The following is a 19,316-nucleotide window of genomic DNA, read 5'->3' on the forward strand; positions in this document are numbered from 1 at the left end:
GCGCTCGGGGCGGGCCGGGTCGGGCCCGGCGGTGGTGGCGGCGGCCGCGCGTGCGGCCGGCAAGCCGCTTTCCGGTAAGGGGTCGCGCCTGCCCTGGGCCGCCCGGCGCCGCTGCGGGGAAGGAGCGGGAGTTCCCGAGGGCGCCGGGCTCTGGTGATCCCTCTGCGGCGGGGCAGCCTGACAGGAGCGGGGCACGCACCTGAGGGCTGGATGGGATGAAAGTCGCTAAATAAACAGCCGCGATAGCGGGTGTGCTGGGGCAGCATTGTGAGACGCCGAGCTCGGCTGCCGTTATTTCATCCTCCACCTGTCGCTTAAAAGCAGAGTGTTGCGGGGCCCCGGTCAGTGCGGGCTCAGCCCTGCCGTCAGCGGGCGCCTCTGTGACACTTGGGTTTCTTTCTTCTTGCCCGCTAGGAAACGTTCTCCCCCAACATCTACTCCAGAGTACAAGATTACTAATTCTGTTTCAGACAGGAAGGTGCAAATCCCAAATGTCGCCATTTTAAAACATGAAACAGAGAGAAAACGACAAATAAACCGCATTTGCTTTGACCAAGGAAACAGCCACAACGATTTTCTGAGCGGTGTTCCTGTTAAAGCAGCTACAGCCTGAGCTGTTCAAATGGCGTGGGCCTGTCCACGGGAAAGATCATCTACAGTGATGGCTATAAACTATCTATAAATCTATAAAAGGCTATAAACTCTCTGCCCAGTTCAAATACAAGAACTGATGCTTGGCTGTGATTGCTCTTAATTACAGGTATTACACATGCACAAGAGAGCACAAAATTTAAGTGCAGATAATTCGTTTATTGAAGTCCAAATTTACAACTCAAGTTTACAACTTTTTTTTTTTCCCAAAACAAAAGCTTTGTTTGAATTTAGGAAGAATAAATGTTCTTTTTAATAATGTACAGACTATATCTCTTAAATAAGTTAATATCTTTGAAAAAAGAGCAATATGTTCCTTTTTTAATGTTGCAGTGCAACTTACAACTTACACGTCTGTGCAATGTACCATGAGGTATATGCCCAGTGAGCAACACACAGTGAAGTTTTCCATTCATAAATTTTCATTGTAGACACACAAAAAGTTAACAAGATAATCTGTGATAGAAAAAACGCAGCCTGTTACAGTAATTCACACAGAACTCATCTGAAAAGAGGGAAAAAAGAAACCTAATGTTCATTGCCTATATAAACTATCGGATCATCTCTCAACATAGACAAGTATAAAATTAAAAATACTGGTGTGAAACTGAAGAAATACTGTATTATCCAGGGGTTGAAACCTAGTTTTACCTGTATCAGTCCAGAGCAGTTAGTTTTCTCTCTCTGTAGCATCAATGAGCTGAGGGACTTTACTACGGTATCCGTAGAGCATCTGCTTGTAAAAGCGCTTAAGCAAGATGGTGATTTCTATAGAAAAGTTGCAGAATGCTCATAAATTGGGATACAACTCAGACATTTTCCCTGGCGTAGACTGGTGGTTTACCCTTACTTCTCAGTCCATCTCACAGCTGATTAGAAAAACAAGGCTGAAACAAGGAAGATTACTAGTATTTGAAGCTTTCACACTTCAGACTTTTCAAGATGGCTCTAAAACACTTATTTTTATAATGACAGAAAACATATTTATTTTAGAAATAATAATCCACAACATAACTTTGTGATAAATAACAGTTCTGCCTCTAATACGTATATACATACTGCTTGTAAACAAAAAATGCCCACAGGTCATGGAGTCTCCATGATTTTTATACAAGGCGCTATAGATTTTTTTGTTATTGAAAACAGTCCTAGTGAAAGTTTGGTTTATAACCTCCTATTGCTACAGAAACAGTAAGAATGTTTATATTTACAAAGAAACAAAGACCATGGAGACCCCATAGCATTATTTGCTAAAGATTTTAAGTTAGCAGGGTTTTCAAAATACACGTTGTCAGCATGTTCAGATTTAATTAACAGTACAGGTTGAACACCAGCAGTACGATACTCTAGTGCTTTGGTATTTCAACCCCTGAATATACAAAGACATTACTACAGCCTACTTCACAGTTTAATGCAAGTAAAGTGCAAGCCATAGTACAAGGGTGTCATACATTTTCATACATGTAAGCATTATCTAAAAAAGGCTCTCTATACAAGTTTTATTAGCTACTTTAGTAAACTAGACAGAAGTCACCTATGGCCCAGCAATTAATGGTCTTACAAGGATATTTTTCTCTGTAATACAGTATGTGTCAAATGTAAAAAGTTTATTAATACTAGTGCATTTCTCTTATATCCTAACCTGTTTTCTTTTCAGATTTTTAGGCTGAAATCCTTGTTTCTCAGTAAAACAGAAGTCTTAACTGGTAACAGGGTCTTACTGGTATTTTGGCCAGTGAACACCATTTGTTAAGACATATTTGTTTCATGGTTGCTAGTGATAAGAATGCAATAGAGTTAACACGTATAATGTGGCATCCTTATTTATCTGCAGCATTCAGACAGATGCATTTACAGTTAGTAAAAAGATCTGTATTGATACCCTCGCCAGTGCCTGAGAATGAACAATATTCTAGAAATGTGAGGACAGAAGCTAGAGGGCCTAGCCGGTCAAACAACAGTTTGTCGACATATTTTATCATTTTTACAATATTTTTCTTTCAAATACTGCTCATACCGTGGTATTGATGCATAAAGCAAAGTCCTCAATTGTCACTTTTAACACTTGTATGTGCTTGATAAAAATAAATATATATCTGTCTGGCCTGCATTAAGAATGAGTATGGTTCTTTTCCTGAACATAATGACAGGCAGTATACGTCTGAATTTTTTTAATACTTATTAAGAGTAGATCCCAGTAGTATATCAGCTATCTCAAAAATTTATAAGAGCTTAAACAATATTATTTATAGTCCTCCTTCTAAATGTGTAAGTGTGCTATACCCGTAAAACATAGAAACTAAGCTTTAAAAAAATGCTTCTTCATCTTATTAGTTACATCAAGAGTGAAGAGTTGCTTGCCTACACACTGGTGAATGGAACTGAGCAGAATTACAACACTACGCTTGTATGGAATGGCAGTAAAGAAAATAATTTTAAAAATAAACTAAGAAAATACAATTTACCAGTTTCTGTTTACATAAAAATGCATTTTCTATTCATCAACTGATATGGCTCAGGATTGATTTCCAGGTGCATACCCAGTGAATACCCATTGAGAGCCTCAGCTGCACAGTGCAAGTTCATCTGGGTAAGAGGAGACGGGAAATCCATTCCCACAGTAGCTTGCCCAAAAAAGCTACTCTGAACCTTAGCTTTGATGAGGGAAGCATTCTAGAAGAAAAAGAACTTTTTATTATTGAATATAAATTAATTAGCTAATATTGCTTCTTCAGTATTTCCTGTTATTACCCATTTTTTCGTACTAGCGGTAAACAAACATAAACATCATTTGGCACCAGGGAAGATGGCGTATTGTCTCTGATGAGATTTTAAGCCCAGTGGTCTAAGGCATGCGGTATGTGGAAAATCTACAAACCTATACTCCAAGCGAAAAGGCATTGCTATAACCTGTGCCCTTCTGCCTTCCCTGGAAATGCACCATTTCCCTATCGGGAAAACTAAGGAGAAATTAAAAATCCTTTATGAGACCAAGTTACCACCTGTTTCTCGTTACCACTTGTTTCTCTAACGTTACACTACTTAACGTTGGGTGTACTATAAATGGTATTTTCAGGATGAGGCCCAGTAATATGAAGAGACCTGTGCTCTCTTTCTTAAGGAATCTCTCCAGGATTGGGTCCAGAGAGAGTAGTCAGAATCTCTGTAGAGATACAAGATTTGCTTATGAAAACGCATTTAGTGTTTGAACTGGAAATAAAACTGTATGGTAGGCATCCTTTGTATTACAGTTTTGGGGGCAGCTGGCAGGCATTGCAGGTGGAGCTTAACTTTTGTTGATCAGTTGTGCTGCATCTTGCCTTAGCCAAGAGTTGTTTTAAATAACCCACCTTCGAAGCTCTTTGGCCCCAGCTGCATGAAGAGTTTGTCCAAACCGCTGGTGAAATATCACAAGATAGCTCTGCCTGGCCGAGCTGTCCCACCTCAAGGGGCCAACAGCCAAGGTTTCCCAGGATGTTAACAGCCCCCAGATTTATCACCTTGGTCATAAGTACCACTAGTTTTTTGTGGAAAAGGGTGCTTTTATTAATTTGGAAGACAAGTAAGACTACATGCTGAAAGACTATGGGGAATAAGGTATGTGATGGGCCTAGGTCTGATTTGTATTACTTGAGACAAAAACAAGAGATACAAGAATTTTCTTTGTTCTCCTCAGATTTGTGTTAAGTTAAACAATTTCTACCAGATTCTTCATTTCTCTTCCTGAAGTCTATTAACATTCAAAGTGAAATACTCTAAGGTAGAATTCTACAACTCTTGAACAGGCTGAGCACTTCCCAATGCCTCTGTAAAGTAACCCCTTCAAAGGTACCTTCACTGTCCTTCGCAAAACCTTGGATCAGAGAGCGAGTATTTTGGCCTGGAAGGCTATAACTGCTGAAAACAGTAAGAATAAAGTTAAGTGGCCATACACATCTAGCAATTCTCTGCAACACTCAGTTCTTTTTCCTTGGAAAAAGCAAGTGGTGCACCACATTTCTATATTAAAAGACAGCAGTTTAGATCTGAATATTAACTGACTTATATTCAGAATTCCCTGCTTGGAAAAGATGGAAAATCTCATCCACCAACATGTTTTAGTAGCAACTGATCAGTCTTTCCTTATGGTGCTAAAGCAGTTCACAAAGTGCTCACGATGTGCTTGAGAAAGCAGAACTGTACCAGAAGCTGATGAAAGAGCAGGGTGGGTTTTGCCGATGAGGTGAAGCAGCTGCCTGTGTTGTAGGGGGTAGAGACGTCCTGTACAATCCTACGCAGGCTGATCACTGTGAGGGCAAATGCAATCCTACCCGCGTTGTCACAGTGTGGGCCCAGGATTTCTGCCTTATTTGTATTAAAGAATGTGGACATACAGACTGGTGAGAACGTCCTCCTCTGATTTTTGTTCGTATTAATTAGAATAAGCTCAGGACAGTTTTCACTTAATGAAACTAAGAAAAAGGTCTCAGTTTTCTGTAACAAACAGACTAAGCTTGTGGAGTCACAGAGAAAGTCTGCTGGCTGAGGGACATTTTACCTGCAGGAATTCTGAATGAAGACACTAACTTTAATGAGATCTGGAAAAATAAAACACATTCAAACGATCTCTTGGTGTAATTGTGTATGTTAAGAACCAAGTTTTATCTAAACATCCAGGCGGGAAATCTAATTAGTTAAGTAACGCATTATACTGGTGCTGTTTCTTTTCCTTGATGAACTCAACGACGAAGAATTTTTTCTTGTTCTTATTAAAAATATGGGATCAAAACTACCATAATAATTTCAGCTGCATTGTAGTGTGTGTTTAAGTACCTTTTGGTCCAGTAGAATTTTATGTATTTTAATACGTAAACAGGATTTGGTGCATGGAATTTTAAATATAATATCAGTACTGCACTTTGCCTTCCAGTTATTTGAAAGATCGTGAAATTCCAAATAATTGTGCTATGGTGACTTCGTACATTCCTTTCTATAGTATAGCTAGATTAGTACCTACATCCAGAAAGAAGCAGCTAGTGGTGGAGAGGGAAGGGCTGTAGCATGGAGTTGAGTATGCATGCAAAAAGTATGACAAAATTCTTGTGAAATGACTTCCAAATGCCAGCTGATGTTTGTGAAAGAATAAAGTCTTTGTATTGCTTAATGTAACAATTAGATTTTGCTTACTCTAAGGCATAAGTAATGCTAGATACATCTTTCAAACTTTTCTCCCAGTTAATCATAACCCCATTATAGGAAATCTCTCCTGTGTATCTCAGTTCACCATATCAATCTCTTGGATAATTTATCTTGACTATTCAGTGCAAATCATGTTTGATGAGAACTGCTCTCCAAAAGCAGAACAGACATGCATGACTCTGAGAATTTCAGAAAAGGTGGAAAAAAGGTGCTCAGTGGACAATTGTCATTTCTGTCTTGAATTATAATACAATGCCACTTGAAATCCTTTTTGAAAGCTATTTTAAAATGATATAGATCTTTTTATTATGAAAACACAAACCATCTTTTGGGTTTGAAACAAAAGGTGTGTTTAAATTTCTTTATGAATATATATTCATATGAATATTTAACCAATTCTGTGACCATCTATCCCTGCTTGCACATACAGCTTGGACTCGTTTCTAAATGGTGTCTATAATTTACCCTGTTGCTTGCTCCACTGCATAATATTTCTCCTACATAATATGAAGGATAGTATTAAAAAATAGTGAACTATAGAACTTTTAGAGATATGATATGAAAAAAGGCTAGGCAAATTCTCTCTGTTAATGCTTCCACTACTCAGTTGTCCAGTAACCACAATGTTCCCATAGTAAATACATTTCAATCCATTTCTACGTTTTGCATGAATACTGGAACTCCAATATTGGTGAAACCTGTGGTGGCAAATTGTTGTTCTCTATTTCCCGTTTCTTTTTTATTCCCTCAGGTGCTTAGACAGAGGGTGAAGTGCATGCTTAATATTCAAGCAAAACACTCGCAACGTGATCCTGGTCCTCTGAAGTCACTGGAGTTTTGCTCTTTACTTCAATGGAAACATGATTAAGCACCAGTGCCTGCATTTAAGGATCCACTGTCTTCAGTGATTCTTAATTACAGAGTTGATTACTTTGTTGAAGCAGGCCAAACATACTTTCATGTTGTATGTCTATCCAAATGTTGTTATGCAATTGTTGCAATGATGCTGTCACTCAATTGCTGTGATGCAATTGTCTATCCAAATGTGTGATGCAAAGAACTCAAACCAGCTCTCAGTAATACTTCTCTACTAATAACATCTTATATTGGTATAGACTCTTTGTTTAATCACTGCATCTACTGTGGTTCAAAGAAATGCCAGTGCAAAGGCGTGTAAAAAACCAAACCTGAATTGTGTTTCTTCCGCTGCTATATTGGGTTTCCATGGCAAGGTTTTGGCAGCCGGGAGGCTGCAGGGGTGGCAGACTGAGCTAAACAAACAGCATGCCTTCTCCCAGTTCTGGCTTTGGGAATCATTGAATCTCTTCCTGACACTAGGACCTCATTGAGATAACGTTTTTTCTTATGTTGTATTGAACTGTATGAATTCTACAGTTCTTGATGTATGAGAGATGACAAGGTTTACCTTGTGAAAAAATTATCAGTGAATATCTGTGTTTAAGTGAAATGACCTCAACTGTATTCACATCCCCTTTGTTCTACTTTCTAGAAATATTCTAGCAAGCAGAGACAAAGAAAATTGTGAATGGGTGTTTGAAATTTATATTCACTACCATTCAGAGCAATCTTTTTTTTTTTCCAAGAATACAAGTATTTTCTCCAAAATCTGATTCTTAGAAATCATTCTCATCCAGGCAAGGAAGTGAAATACACTATGTGACTTGTGTGTCTTCCCAAACCAATCAATACAGATTGGTTTTCAAATGATGTATTGAATAACTTCACCCACTTGCTAATGTACTACTAACAGTTAAAAATTATTGCCAGACATTATATAATTTTGAATAATTTACTCAGCTCTTGATGTCAGTCTGTTATAGAATTTAATTGATTAGTTCAGGACTTTTTTCAACTTAATTCTCATCCTTGAAGCATCAGAGCTTTTTTGAATTTTGTGACTCACAGTCATGTGTCACTTAAATTCACAGTGAAGAAAATATGAAAACCTGCAGTATGTACCATATTCAGCGCAGATGTTTTTCTTTCACCATGAAATACTTCAAATTATATTAAAATCAGTTTAAGTTGCAGCATTAGTGAACAACCAACATTGTTCTACTCATATCTTAACCCCTGTGCCATGCCTACTTGCTTATGTTCATTCACTTCAAAGGCAGGCACAGTATGTTACAAACACAGTATCTAAATGGCATGTACAGTATGCCCATAGGGCCAGATTGGGATCTATTTGCTAGATGTACAGTGTACATTTTAAGGCACACTATAGGGATTGAGTTTACATTTTGATAACTCTGTCCTTCTATTTGCAAAGATGGTCACTACCTGGAAATGTTGCAAAAATAAACGTTCATCTCTAAGAGTGGCCAATGTATTTATGTTTTCATTTTATATTTTTCTCAAGAAAAAAATGTGAGCTTTAGGGCATTTTAAAAGTAAATGTCAACTACCGTGTTACATTTTATATACATAGATATGTCTTTATACCTATCTAAATATATAAAATGATTGTAGGAGCTCATAATGTAAGCTTAGTTTTAGTACAGTACTTTAAATATACTGGTATTTCTTTTCAGTTACACTTCTGCACTGCTTCTTTCTAATGCAGAGCTTGATACGGATGTCAGTTGATAATAGCAAACAAAGAAAAATTCATAAAGAATATTATTGTCTTATCATGCAATGTAGTAGGCATCCTGTGGCACTATCCTCTTATCCAACTTATTTACAGTACTGCTGAGTACAATAGCAATAAATATTACAGTGTTTGCCTTACTCGATTTTTCATGGCACCCAGCAATTATTCAGGATATGAGTCCTGTCACACGTGAGTTTCAATGAATGAGTGTGTATGCGTCAGCATTGGTGCTGAGGTTGCAAGTTCAGAGGCTCCATTTTGAGATTTCACAGCAGCACTGTACTCACAAATGTCCAGGAAAAACTCATAGTTCTTTAGTTTCCAATCTTTAAACTTCTTTGATGTTAAGTTGGGATCATCCAGAAGGCTGTTGATAACTGTGAGGTCCCCTTCCTTCGCCTATCAAATTCCAGAAAGACACAGTACATGTCAAAGTGAAATTTATGCCACATTTTGTATTTTGGCACTTTATTTCTTCTTTCATTTTAATGCAAAGTGCTAGGGAAACTACTATGGACACTTGGTCTTTTACCTATGTTCAGGAACTATTACAGCTTAAACTGTTTGACTTGGCACTTTCTACAACATGCCTATACAGAATACCAAATAATAATTTTTATTTTTTTTTTCCTTAAGCTGGAACATGTTTGCTTTCAAGTATTTTTAGTTCTTTGGAACTTAATTCTAAAGCTCAAAGAAAGCCTGATCCATGGAAAACATTAAGAGATTATACTTTTACTAGTTTATATTGCTTATACACACAATTAATGATAAAGCCTTACTTTTAAAGTGCTCTTAAGAACTCTGATGTGGTGAAGCTTTTCATTGATAACTGGATCATTACATCGCTTTACAAAAGACCTGCGGAACTCCTGCTTGGTGGAAGGACGCTGCTCTCCAAAGGCTGACAAACTAGCTTGTTCCAGAGATTTGTATAGCTCTTGCAGACCATCAGTATTTTCTCCATCTTTTATGTTTTCTGAAAGAAAGTAGATAAAGAAGCCTAACAACAAATTTAACCATTCAGATGAAGTCTCTAAAATCAGCAAGCACTACTGCAAATTTATGTATAATGTAACCCTATAACACGCCTTCCAATTTTTGTTTTGGTAAAACAAGAACATTTTGATCAGTCCCAAAGCTATATTCCTAGCACTACATCCAAGCATTTTAAGTGCAAACTCCCGTGTAGTGACTGATGAATCTGCCAACGCATAACAGTTCAATCACAAAAACCTTGCTGAGAATAATGGCAATATTTCTTCGGCTTTCAATGTCAGTAAAGAGAACCAGAACATCTCCAAAAGCTTACCTTCTGCACAGAAACTATTATGCCTTCTAATAGGAACTTTCTCTTCTAGCCTGTCATCTGTTCCTTCTATGGACTGTACGCGCCCCTTGGCCCTGACATCTCTGTTTCGGGGAAGACTTTGACTACGTTGCTTCTGTGGCCTGCTATGAGAGCTATGTCCCCTTTGACATTCCACCAAAGGGAAAGGCCCATCCTGCTCATAATTATGACGCCTTTGTACTGGTAGCGTTGCTTGTCTTCGTTTGTCCGGTGACATTCCAGGCTGGCCACTCATGTACTCTGCATCAGGAGGAACAGTCTGAAGAAAATGGAGCCCTGAACTGGTTAGCGGAGTCTCTATCAGATCCTGCCATGAGCGTCTTTCTCGGTAGGGAGGTCTGCATCCTGATGAGTGTGTGCTTCCTGCTACATCTTGTCGAGAATCCTCAGCAGAAGAATGAGAATATGTTGATTCACTTGAAAAGTGTCGACTGTGTTTGGCTTCAGGGAATGGACTTGAAGAATTCACCTGAAAAGATACAAAAGCATCTAACTATAAGACAGTGTTTTGAACAGACCCAAGAAAATGACTATAGCATAGAGCATTATATGATGTATACTAATAAAATGGACTGATGTGTGTGTTTTGATATGTCATAATATGAACCTCGGTAAACAGAACATAACTAGCAGTGAGATCTTTTATGCAAGTGCTATGTTTTTACCACTCCCTATTCTTGTTTTGCACATTCTCTGCCCATGATCAACTCCTGCTGGAAAGAACAGTATAATCCTGGTACAGGTTTCCTGAAGACCTGTCTGGTTTACGCTCAGTCCAGCAGTGTGCTGTGAAGACAGGAAAGTCCCCAAAAGAAACCGTAATTGGATTTCCTTTCTTTTTTTTTAGGGGATAAGTATCCATCCAAACAGTAAAAAAAAAGACTTCAGAACCCAGGAAGCTTTTTGAATTTTGGAGGACTGCAGAACTTCTCAAATTATTTTAATTAATTCTGCTGGGTCTGTGTATAATTTTAGGTCAAAAACAAAGAGAAAGGCAAAAAAGTGGAAAAACAGAAAGGGAGGGGCTTAACCTGTATCCCAGTTGATAAAACAGCATCGCATGGGTGAAAATCAGTCTGAACTTCACCCATGTGATGCTGTTGTCTCAGTCACTCTTTCTTTGGTTCTGGCTGTGTGAGGATCGTGTCATTCACGCTGAAGAAAAATCTGAAAGAAAAATAGAGAACAGTCCTATCTGTGCTTAGAAACATAGAATTATTATCACAGCCTGTCTATGTTCTGTATAATAGAAATGTTCTCATTTGCTACTAGAGCCTCTTCATATACAAGGGTTTTTTTCCTCAGTTATCAAAATCTGTCTCTACACAATATATTAGAAGCATTTTTATCAACTACTTTTATCAACTACAACTAATTTTATAACACTAACAAAATACTGTCACTACTATGGTATTGTACACAATGATTCATTTTGTAAAACCCCAAAACCCCTTGCCTCTTAAGATGTGTTCTTAAAAAAAATAATGTTTGGGCTAAAACACGATTACTGCATGAATGTGATCTGATCTTAGTCTCCAGCAGTATCCAATATTTATATTTGAAAAACAGTCACAGCTGATACAGAGTATCCCAGTCACCACATTCTTTTCATATTCTGAAGTAAAGTCAACATTTGAATATTTTGTTTGTATTATTAGGTGTAATCTCCCAAATTCTACAAAAAATGTCATTATTTACAGTCTGGTGACATATCTGTGTAAGGATTTACCTCTCCTTCCTTTGTAATTGACTTGTTATGGAATCATTCAGGCCTTAGCTCACGAGGAACAGCAGTAATTTCATTCTTACAATGAGATCCATCTTTGTTCTGCCTTTATGGTAATTAAATATTCCAAAACAAGGAAAATGCAAATCAAGGCACACAGGTATTTTTTGGTGACCTATTGTCAAATGCAATATTTATAACTCACTGAGGGTGTTCGATGATAGGTGTCACACAGTGTTGAAGAGCCTTCCTGCTTTAGGGTTAAAGAGCCATCGATGTCATCCTGGTCGCTTTCGCTCCAGTAATCTGCTAACAAAACATTCCAGGTTTCACTTATGTGCTTTTCCACAAGAAAGAGGGTCTCACATTTTAAAAATATCATTAGCATGCAAAGGTAAATATTTCACAGTCACCTGAGTGGCTTGGCAGTCACTAAGGAACAGACTTGTGAAAATGTCTGGGATCTAAGATGCACAGATATGTGGAAAAAAACTTCCAATGTCTCAGGACAGTGTTACAGGAAGAAAGTTAGGCATCTAACTCCCATTGTACATAAAAAACAGCTTCTGGTCACACGCTTTCAAAGTGCGACGTAATTCTAGATGCCGAAGTAGAGCTGAGCCTCAACAATTTAATTATGTTAGTACAACAGGTTCTACCACAGGTGATGGTGAAAAAGGCAAGGGCGGCATCGGAGCTCAGGAGATGCAGAAACAGTTCTAAAGCACATTTGACGTGTGTTTGTGATGTCTTTGCTTGCTGTAGGGTGATGAGCACACCTGATGACTCTGATCTGGGAGATCATACCTCCCCCTGAACCTTGCATTGTCTTTATAACTTGTTTTAAATATATCTTAAAAACATTACTCAAGATTTTATTTTCTTTGATGGTGGCACAAATTATTTAAATAGAGTTCTTCAAGGATATGGATTCTTATGAAAAATGATATTTGGCACATATGTTAATAAAGATGTCACTTATGACATCTCCAACTTTGTTCAAATAATGAGCAGATGTGTACTCTCTGCTCTCTTCTAATTATAATCTCTGAAGCATTACCTTCATCTGGATGAATATCCTTGTCATCAGGGGTGTAACCAATTGCTGCGAGCCCCAAACGATTCATCCACCTAATAGAACAATGAAAAATGAGGAAGAGAGATACTTAAAAGGAACATCTAGTGTAAATGTGGGGGCATACACATTCTTAATATTTGGAAACGTCAGAGATAATGCTTAGTCCAAATACTGAGCACTGTTCAGGCTGTTAAAATCATGATTCAGACATGTCCAGTGGTTAACAATTTTAAGCAGGGGATGTTCCAGTTCATGTCTAGTGCAGATGTACTTCTGGACTTCTATTCACATCCGCCAGAGCATGTTTGCCTAGTGGGTATCAGATTCATTGCATTTTATTCTGCTGTGTAGAAAACTGAAGAATCATGACATCAGTCTTCCCTGTGTCATCAAGGAAATGTGAAGTTTACATATTAATATGCCAACTTTAGCAATGACTAAATAAAATTTTCAGTATAGTCTGTGTAGAACACAGAATGTCCGTCTCTGTCTCCACCGTAGTAGACAGTGCATCTCTCTAAGTTGCATCTGCAAACTATTTGTGGGGAATGGTTTCCAGAGACATTGTGTGAAGGAGCAGCATATTGCATTTATTCCGATTGCTACTTCTATTAATTTCAAGAACTTGCATGAAGAGAGTTTGGTAGTCTGCTAGATTCATGATACTGGTGATAGAAATGTTTGGGTTTGTTGAGCTGCAATATAAACATTATTTTCCTTTGATTTTTTTAATACAGAATCTTAGGTTTCTAAAACAAGACTTGGTAAGTTGAAAGTACTTCAATATTTCCATTTCACATTGGATGTTCCAGTTTCTTTCTTTGCCCTCAAATTAGTTAGTTTAATCAAAAATAAGATTCTTTGTTTCACTAGAAAAATATTATAGTTTATTTTGGGGAAAATACCTTTAGAGTTTTCTTTATATAAGATTGTTTGTGCACTATACAATTGAAAGACAGGAAAAAAGGAAATTAACACGTAGAGAGAAAAGTCACTTCTTAATGTTCAGCAAATGGAAAATCAAGAATCAACTTATTTTCATCAACCAGGAAACAGAACTGAAGAAAAAAGCCCTATTAATAGACATCTGTAATGACTGGGATCCATTCTTAAGCATTCCCTTACTCAGTGACTAAATTATTTACTATGTCATTAATTTCCTACTATACTGCATGTAAGTGTTTTCTAGAAGCAGCTCTTTTTTCTTTTTTAATGTTGCAACATAATTTTTTTTAATAATTATGTTCTTGGTTGATGAATTGTATCATGACAAAAACATCTTTCAAAGACTTCAAGACAGACATTAGTAAGCAATACATACTATATCATAAGGACAAGTTTTTTGCAGATTAAAGCAAGAAAACTATTCAGTGTGATTCTCTCCCGCTTGTACTAGAACAGAAAAAAAGGTTCTAAGGACATATGTGAATGTGTTATTGAGCTAATAGCATAGTATGCTGAAGATGGTATACACAGCAAGGAGGCAGAAAATCAAGGAAGAGTGAACTCTGTGCTAAAAATAGCCCACAGTTCAGCATGTATTGATCTCCTGGTCTAAGCAACCCTCTGCAGTTGCCCAGAGCAATGACGTTCTTCTGTAATATTGGATATAACACTGACTCATTGTATGGCCTTCAGCAAATCGTTCTGCATATCTTATGACTTTCATAAGCATCCAAAGGGGACAACAACATTTACTTCTTACTCATGGGGAATTGTTATATGGTTTAATTTACTTGCAAAACTATGAAAATATAAATAATTGTACAATAATATTGCTTTGCCTTTCAGTATTAAAACAGAAGTGAACAAATTGGAAATAAAAATGGAAATAATGATTAGTTTTCACAAATATCAACTGCAGGGTTAGGACTGCTTACAGAGACATTGCGTCAGCATGTCAATAACTCATCTTTATCATGAAGGAAGTAAATTTCAAATGGATTAACAGGATTACAGAAGAGCTTTTCTGGAGTGCTCACCAGCATAATTTCATTGTACTGATCGCTTGACACTTGCTTCTCTTGAAAGGCATATTTATTGCAGTAATTGAAATGACATCATACCCTTACTCATTATTAAGCATTTGTATTCACCGTTCTTTCAACAGTTGTTCCTGAATTCCTAAACTCATTTGCATTGGAGCAAAATAGTTTTAGTCATACTTTACCACATGCCTTTGACAATTAAGCAGAATGCCTCTAGCGACTTCAACTAAGGTTCTGCTTAAGCACCAATGATAAATTAGGACTCGTTCCCATTTTCAAAGTTAAACCAGACTCAGCCATCTTGGTGGTCAGTGCATGGAAATTTTCATTGTCTTAAATCTCTTGCCAAATTTATCTTGTTGCTCATTGTTAATTTGACGGTTTCAAATCTTAGAAGCGTATATAGGTAACAGTCAAAGTGTTAATATTAACCTTCAAGGGAACATGGATATTCGTAGCATACACAGAGTATCAGCTTTACTCATACGGCCTCAATGTCCAAATCTGGAATTAGCAGAAGGTAATCTTCCTTCTCTAAAACTGCTCAGATTTTTCCTCTTCCAAAGGGCAAGAAGACCCCAGCTATAGTTACAAGTACTTTCTTACCTCATTTACCACAATTTAGAGTTAGATCTTTGTCAAGACAAAAAAAAGGGTTATCTGATGACATTCAGTGGCTTATAACGGTAAAATCTCTTCTGATAAAAGAAAAAGAATTTCAATTTTAGGTTTTGTGTTTTTAAAAGACTTGAGTGAATGCTTTTGAGGTTAATCAGGAGTTATAGAAGTGCTGAGATTACAGATCCTTTTCTTACAGTTAACAATTTTTTTTTTTCCCAAGGAAATGCAAACTCAGTTCAAAAGGAACACTGTGTAAACTTGATGAATTTACTTGATGAGCAAACCACTTCCATTTTTGAGAAAACAGGCAGTCAAGGTTATAAAAAGTTCTCTGTGGAAAGCTTGGAAACTCAGCCATTTGGTTCTAAACTCTGCATTGAATGCCTTGTAGGCAAATGTCAGGTTTCAGGAAGGCAATGGCAGTGTGTGTCAGAATTGGACTCTTTAAGGGAAAGATGACCGCATGCTTAATTGACAGTCAAGCGATGCAAGACTATGTGCTACACCTGACAAGCAGCTATAAGTGAAAAAACCCAGGTGATCATTTGTCTAATTTGGTTTATATAGTTGTACCCCTAATAGCTCTTTGAATGTCATGTGATCACAAAAAGACATGAGATATTCTGGCAGGTACACATATAGCAATCCTGCATGTACATCTCTATAGATCTTGGCCCCCTGAGGCAGAAAGTCAGACTCCTCCTCCAAAAAAAAAATATACCTTTTTTCTTTGATAATTTAAACAACTCTTTTCTTTTGATAATTAAACAACTTAAACAGCATGTTTCACTAAGTTTGAGTCTAGGCCACTCGATGAACCACAGGGCTTGCATTCTAGGTAGCAATTCGTTGTGACGACATGGAGCCATGCTAAATATCCCAAGGATACTTTGCTACAACATTTTGCCTTCAATATTGTACAAGATCTCCGTAAGATAAAATATGTATCTTACCGAGGTACACTGTAACAACTTACAAGGGACCAAGAAGTGTATTGATTATTTTTTATTGCCTGTACCTTAGTGAACCAAGTGCAGGGAAAGTCATCTAAATACGTAAGTAAGTTTTGTACTTTGTCTCAATGGTTTAAATTCTAAATAAATCAGACTCGGCTTTAATTAATTCTGTTGATTACAAACAGGCAATGTTGTCATTGCTTTGGGATAAAACAGAGCTGCATGGTAGGAAGTTAAGTTAAATTTACTGAGATAATTCTGGTTAGTACCATGGGATTACAGCCCAGGGCCTCTCCGGAGAGTCTGATTCTACCCCCAGGCCCGGACAGTGATGATTACTAAGGCACTGAGGGCAGTGATGAACTAAGTAGCTGTGACAATAATCAAAACTTGATACTGAAGAGTGAGTTCATGCTTAAAATGCCCTGAATTGTCAGGAGTCTTAGTGATCTCCACATTCTCTTAGTGATCATTTAATAAAAACACCAGAAAATGTTTAAGTGGACCAAACAACCAGCGAAACAATTTCCTATAGCTTTACTGTCCTAACACACTATATTAAAAACAATAATCTGCCATGACTCATTGTACAAATGCAGTAAGTTTCTGTTTACTGACTGTTACAATTTAGTCCTGCCGAGTACGGTGATGAGCCAGTCCAAGGTCAGTGTGAGCTTCTGGGATTGAAGGCAACAGTAGTTTTCCTAGTGGCATCACACTTCACCCACATGGCTATTCCTTTCTACAGTCCAGAGTAAAATAGCACAAGTAACAAACCCAAAACCACTTGGACAGTCTCAGTTATAATAAATTTGAGAGAACTATTATGTTTAGTGTGGGAGAATAAAAGCAAAGGTAAAAGGGTAGCTATTTTTTAAAAAATAGATGCAAGACTCTTATTTATAGTTACAGTTATTTACAGTTATAGTTAAAACTGTTCCATAAATCCATGGAGAACAGGTCAGGAAGTAGGGAGTTTCTGTGGTTCAAATAAATTTATATGCTAATATCCTTAATTCTGAATACATTTTTGCTAGACAAGATGGCTGGTATATAGAAGAAAGTATTAAATTCAGGTGAAAAAGTAAATAATGGATATGTCCTGAAAAGATATAAATTCAAGAAAGAGCCTATCCACTTTCACTATTTCTTTCTGTTAAATGTTCCCTTAAAAACGAAACCAATGAAATACTGAGGTGTTAAAGGATAGAATAAATAAATAGTTATATACTTCATGTCTTTCTTGCATCCTTTCATCGATTAATCGTTGCACTTATATGTCATCTGAGGTTTGTATTATATATTATTTGTATTGTGTTTCAGAGCAGGAATATATCTTTCTTTCCTTTTGAGATTGGATCTACACTTGACATTATTTGTTTAAAAGGAAAAAACAGAATGGAAGTGGAAGTTAAATTTGACTTAAGTTATCTTTAAGTCTATTAAAATATAGATTCTGTTGAAGCATTTATTTCATACATAGAATTTATTCAGTACAATTTATATTTAATTTCTGATTCAAAACTTTGTATTATATTTTTTTTACACCAGTGAGATAATTGGATTCCAGAATTAATTGTAAGATTCTTTGCAATACAGAATTATATTTTAAAATTGATTTTGTACTTCTTATGCTGGCTTCTTTCTTACTGGGCACCTACAAAATCAATATGTTTCCCATTTTGGTTCCCAAGGTATATTATTTTCACTTTTTTCTAAGATTGTACAGGTAATATATTAATTTAACAGAATAAGGGTTCCTGTAATAGGTATGGCTAAAATGATGCATTTATTTTTCTCAATACAAAAGCAGCCCAAAAATGTAAGCAATGTCTCACAGTGAGATATAATGCTGAGCAGAGTCTTCTCAATGAGCTCATCTCTCCAAATATATCAGCTCTCAGCAGCCTGTATTTCTACTATTTTATTTGTCACAGTTGCTGAAATTTGTTAAGTAAAATCATCCATGGGATAAACTGTATGTACTCTCTGATTCAATAATTTGACATGACTCTGTTGATCTTGTTTCATGCGTTGTCTTCTTAGATTTGTCAGGCTGGAAAAATATGAAAAAAGCCCCAGACAGCATAAGAGTTGCCAAGTGAACCATAGCAATTTATGCCCCCTTTGCATGTGCATCTACTTCATGCACGTAATGGGAATATTTTTTTTAGTTTTCTTTTTTAACTTCACCCTGTCAACCAAATGCATAGCTATGCCTTTGTAGTCAGAAGTCTGGTTTGGGTTTTTTTTTTTTTTGGTTGCTTCCCCCCAGCGGATGATAGACAAAAAAGGTCACTACTTCTGTAGCAAATAAATTACTCTTCTGGTAACATATGAAATAGCATCTTACTGTATAAATATAGTTGTGTATCACAGAGACTATGCACACAATAACTTTATGAGAGACTATAATTTCAAATAAAACCAATAACAAACCCTAAGGAAATCTACCAAAACAGCCCAAAACCTCACTCACTCACAAACTTCTCCTGCCAATTTTCAAAGACAGTTACAAACATGATTGTGGCAGCACTAACATCGCTTAGGCAAATCAAAAATTGTTATGTCAAGCTTGGAGTTTCAAGGTGATACTTGGAATCTTTTAAGATGACAATAAGATACTTTCTTCTTTAGTCAAATGTGGCTACTGGATTTCACCCCACTGTAAAACCTTGTCTTGTTGGATTTACCATATTACTCTGGATAACTCACCAAACTTTCTGGACATCCACTTACAGGCAAGTACTAGCTGCTGCGTGCATCTACCACTCCTATACTGACTGTGACATTAGATATGCTTCAGCATGTGCAACCACGTTGTATTCTCCAGACAGTCTTTCTACCATTCTTATGAAAGTACAGGTAAGGGATAAAAAGCTGTAAAAGTGAAACCAAACCAGGATTTCTTAACATTTAATGCACACTGTAATTTTACTCAGTTATTCAAGCTTTTACCCTAGCTTTCACCCAATGATTGGCCCAAAAGAAAGCTTTGGAGAAATGAAACGTTCTTTATGAGCAAGAGAACTGAGTTTAGTATGGTCTGAAAAGGTATGGGCAGGGGTTTTGGGGTTTTAGACGGGATTTTTTTTTTTTTAAGAGATGGGATGATTTATTGTGAAATTATGTAATTCTACTTCCACATAC

The 19,316-nt window shown here is 36.9% G+C and overlaps 1 protein-coding gene across 1 annotated transcript in view; it reads right to left on the reverse strand.

Moving 5' to 3' along the window:
* Positions 1–804: 804 nt before the first annotated feature.
* LOC128914972 (connector enhancer of kinase suppressor of ras 2-like) overlaps positions 805–19,316 on the reverse strand; it is a 212,579-nt gene continuing 194,067 nt past the window's right edge. The window contains exons 21-25 of the mRNA XM_054214713.1: positions 12,584–12,654; positions 11,729–11,832; positions 9,759–10,266; positions 9,229–9,425; positions 805–8,845 (exon numbers count right to left, since the gene is read on the reverse strand). Coding sequence (XP_054070688.1) covers positions 8,630–8,845; positions 9,229–9,425; positions 9,759–10,266; positions 11,729–11,832; positions 12,584–12,654 — 1,096 coding nt within the window. The 3' untranslated portion in view covers positions 805–8,629. The remainder of the gene's footprint in view (positions 8,846–9,228; positions 9,426–9,758; positions 10,267–11,728; positions 11,833–12,583; positions 12,655–19,316) is intronic.

Source organism: Rissa tridactyla, chromosome 9 (genome assembly GCF_028500815.1).
Source record: "Rissa tridactyla isolate bRisTri1 chromosome 9, bRisTri1.patW.cur.20221130, whole genome shotgun sequence".
NCBI lineage: Eukaryota > Metazoa > Chordata > Aves > Charadriiformes > Laridae > Rissa > Rissa tridactyla.